This window comes from Neltuma alba, unplaced genomic scaffold, assembly GCF_004799145.2.
Source record: "Neltuma alba isolate B1F8T4 unplaced genomic scaffold, ASM479914v2 tig00005275_pilon, whole genome shotgun sequence".
Lineage (NCBI taxonomy): Eukaryota > Viridiplantae > Streptophyta > Magnoliopsida > Fabales > Fabaceae > Neltuma > Neltuma alba.
Window position 1 is genome coordinate 343269 of NW_021634044.1, and position 4157 is coordinate 347425.

At 43.1% G+C, this 4157-nt stretch overlaps 1 protein-coding gene across 1 annotated transcript; it reads right to left on the bottom strand.

Moving 5' to 3' along the window:
* Positions 1-3493, bottom strand: LOC114747339 (transcription factor PHYTOCHROME INTERACTING FACTOR-LIKE 15). The gene is made up of 7 exons (XM_028935660.1): positions 3029-3493; positions 1971-2895; positions 1772-1876; positions 1598-1663; positions 1346-1411; positions 867-1223; positions 1-236 (listed from the first exon to the last, which is right to left on the bottom strand). Exons 1-7 carry the CDS (start codon positions 3094-3096, stop codon positions 219-221), a joined length of 1605 nt encoding a protein of 534 aa, XP_028791493.1. The 5' UTR covers positions 3097-3493; the 3' UTR covers positions 1-218.
* Positions 3494-4157: the final 664 nt, after the last annotated feature.

Consider the following 4157-nt stretch of genomic DNA (forward strand, 5'->3'; position numbering starts at 1 on the left):
TAATGGATGTGTGAATCTTGCTGCTCCTACGCCTATACATATCGATCTGTGAGTCCTCAGACAGGCTTCCAAGTACTGTCTCATTCTATAAGGTTATTGCTGTTGTAGACCGGCCGGCCGGGACAGCTGATCGATCTGACTGCTTTATTCTGAAAAGATTCAGCAGCGACTTCAAACTCCATTCATTTCCTCTAAACGTTGCACCCAAGCTATGCGCATCAACTTGGATTTGATCCCTGCATAATGCGACAGTACTAGTGGTAAGCGTAAAGGTAAGCCGAATAAAACCATATTACTGACAAAAAGTATGTTTTTAGGGCTGTAGTGAGCTCAGAAACAATGGAATAACATCTATCTATTTACGTTATCGGTCGTTTGTGGTATTAATCACGCCTGGAGAAGTTTATACAGAGATGTGTTCAAACTTCTCAGTTCTAATCTCACCGATGGCCAATCAAGTCTGGCGACTCCGAGAGACGTGCAGAAAGCCAAAATTACATTCCAAAAGCATATTTTGGCATAGGAGTTGAAATACTCGAGTTTTAGGCTTAAGTTATCTTGCTTCCCGATTTTTTAATTTGAAAATTAATTGAATTAATCAGTTTTGGGGGGGGGGTAAAAAAATGATAACAAAGAATCCCATATTTTTGTTGTCTTTGCACAAAAATGTATCTGACAGATATACATGAAGTATGTTTACTTTGCGTAACTGAAAAAACACAAGAATGGCTGACTTGGTTATGTTGGTGTATATAAGAAGATTAGATTTTCACTTGATACTTCCAAGGGTCATAATCAATCCATCCCATTCAGGTCGCAGTCCATTATATTATATTATAGTAAACGGTAGTGGAGATGGAACAAACCTGAGCAACTTTTGGCATAGGTGCGGCTGAAACAAGCTGTGCATTAAGGTCAGGGTCGCGATCAAATGTGGTTAGGTGGGAAGAGAGGTAGGGTTGGATAGGCTTGGGGGGCATGGAAATGAAAGGTGACTGTTGGGAAATTGGGAATTGAATATTGGGAAGCACATGACTGGGGAAACCAGGAAGCATTTGAAGACTATTGTGAAGGTGAGGAGGGAGCTGTGGAAGAATACTGCCACCTGCAAACTGATGAGGGAGGCTGCAAGGGATGCCTAAGCCTAACTGCTGCCCACAACCTCCTGCTGCTAACATCGACATCATTGGAGGCATACAAACCCCACTTCCCATTGACAATACCTGCAAATATGTATTATATATCCGTTATATGTATATGCACGCGCCTTACTTAACACATCCATATCATTATAACCCTCCTAATTGAACAGTTCCATCAGTGGAAAATATCTTAGCTACTTTACCTGCAACTGAAGCTTGAGGGTCTTCAGATAATCGATGGCGTCGTCCAGCATTGAAGCCTTGTCCATCTAATTAATTAACATCCATACAAACACACAAATCCAATCAGATATTATATTAGCATTAAAATAACGACAAAGGGCTTCATTAATTATCAAAGTATTACATAGATATAGATGTTTAAACCACGTGTCAGGGTTCGAATTTATGCTCCTTTTCACTAATGCTTCTACTTGTTGGGGGAAATTATATACCTTATTGCAATTAGGTATTAGCTGTTTTAATGCACGCATCTTCTTGTTAATCTTATCTCGTCTCTTCTGCAGAAATCCAAAACAATCAATTAAGACCCATAATAACACAATGTTAATAGGATTATCTTCGGTTGTCCTATATGAACGGGTGTGTGTGTGTATTTTCTTCCTCACCCTCTCCGATAAATTATGCATCTTCGTATTCCTGATTCTCTTGCCTCTTGAACCATCTTGAGCCGGCGTTTCCTTTGTTGTCGTATCTTCTGTTTCTTCATCATTCTGCACAATGATAGCCAGGTTGCTCAAAATCGCGGAAACTGAAACACTTCGAAGGGTCAATACAATCCAGCTAGGGTTCCAGAATTCCACTTACGTCAGTTGTATAGGCTGAATCGTCGGTGTCCTCGTGTTTCGTACTACGAATAGTAGGGTCATTCGAGGCTCCAAGAGAGCACAAAGAAGAAGATGCTACCAAGGGTGCATCAGAAAACTCAGCGGCTGTTTTTCCTTTTCTACTGTGTGTTTGGCGATGATGATATTGACCATGTGATCCGTGACTCTTGAGGGCCCTATCGCACCCAACAGCTTCGGATTGTTCATCAGGGAGTGTTTCCTGATCCTTTTTTCCATCAAAGGGTGTCGGTGAGCTTGCTTTGTTAGAAGTAAAAGCTGCTTGGCCAGGATGAATTCCGTTGGGACTATGTGATCCCTTAGCCGAGTCAATCACAACGGAATGATCAAGAGCTTTGCTACTGCCACCATCAGTTGCTTTGATCTCCTCCACCCTAGCCGAAACGCCACTGTTTGGATGCCCACTTGCACTATTTCCCTGATAAGTAGATTTGGAAAACAATGCAGGTCTCAGGAAGTTGGAGAAATTAATCTTTTCAACTCTTTGATCAGACCCCAAGTCATGCTTCTGGGACTGTAAGGAAGTGGAGCATAACTGAGTATCCCCCCCGGTGGGCTTGGAACTAGATTCTCTTTCTGCTCTTAAATCGGAGAATTCATCCCTGCGCTTATTACTGAAACTGTTGCTTTCGGTGCATTTCAAATCAAACGCATAGGAAGACGGGTCATTGGTTTGTGGGGAATTTTGATGGGAAGAGTCCAAAAGCGAGTAGAAAGTGTTTAGCCTTGCTCTTTTAGCGATGCCGTGATCTTGGTCGTAAGCGTCATGTGAGGGGTTTATGGAATAACCAAAGCAAGAAGGCCTCTTCGGTGTCCTGCTCGATGACCCTCTTTGCACCAGGATTTGGCCATTTTCCCAAACCAGCTCAACAAAATCATTGCCGCACCTGCAATACATCATATATATTCGTATCCATCATTCCAGCTGCTAACTTCAAATGGATTTTAAAAATAAATAAATTTGACTGGAAAAAAAAAGATCGGACATTCGAAAATTAAAAAATATCAACAGTAACCTACGTGGAAGCAAGATGAGAGGAGCTGCCTGTGATTCCCGGGCGGATTGACTCAGTATGTTTTTCTGCCATTCGATCGATATATGAAGTTCCAGAAGAGTAGATCCGGCAACAACGGAGACGACGGAAGGTGCTCTAACCGGGAGCTATAACATGCGGCTGCTTTCTGCCATCTGTGGTCTCTTTATGGTTGACACCTGGTGCACGAGCTATATTATATCGCAACTAATCTCCTTCTGCAAGCTATTCGCTCTCAAAACTCCCTTTAATTTTTCTTGCCGCTTCTTGAAAGGCGGTGAGATGGCACACCCAAATTAGCAGAGATGGAAAAAGAAGAAAGCAGAGTTTCCAGGTCGTTGAATAGACAGGGAGAAGCTAAGGGAGCACGCAAGCAAAATGTTAGGTTCCACCCGGTAAGGGGGATGGCACCTAGAATGATAGAAGTTAAATACAAAAAGATGTGGTTCTCAAACGATAATTTGGAAGCCAAACGTATCTGATGAATTTAATTCCTAGTACACGCGAAGGCATGTCCACAAAACCCATGCAGTTTGCATCTGTCAGATTAGGAGAGGTACGTAGCAAAGAAATGGGGTTGGACTAAACTGGGACCAGTGGACCACCTCATTTTCCCGATAACTTAAACAACAAAAAATGAAAATTTCAGAAAAAAGATAACATGATGGAGGTCAATAATCCCACGAAATATCTTTTCTTAGGCAGCCGATTGAAAATGTTATACTAAATAGTGGGCACCCATTTTTTCTCCAGTCGGAGTTTATTCAAAGATGAGGATAAGATCTTGGGTTGGATCGTCATTGTCAATTCTGGGTCGGGTCTGGTAAACTGGAGGAAGGAGAAGTGAGTGAAGGCGAGGGTAGGAGAGGATGGGATTGAAGATAGAGGCGCATCCATAAAAGGGAATCTGGCGAGGTGGGTGGGGAGAGGAGGATGGTGGGGCCCTCGTAGGGGATTTGGTGGTTTTCAAAAGAGGACCCTCAAACGCCAGCATGATTGGGGTACGGAGCCACGCCCCTGGCCTGAGGGATCATATCGCGGCTCCACTAGAAATGGGGAGGGGTCGCCCCCAGTTCACGTGATATTCAGGGGGGGTTCACGTGCCCCAGCTTTAT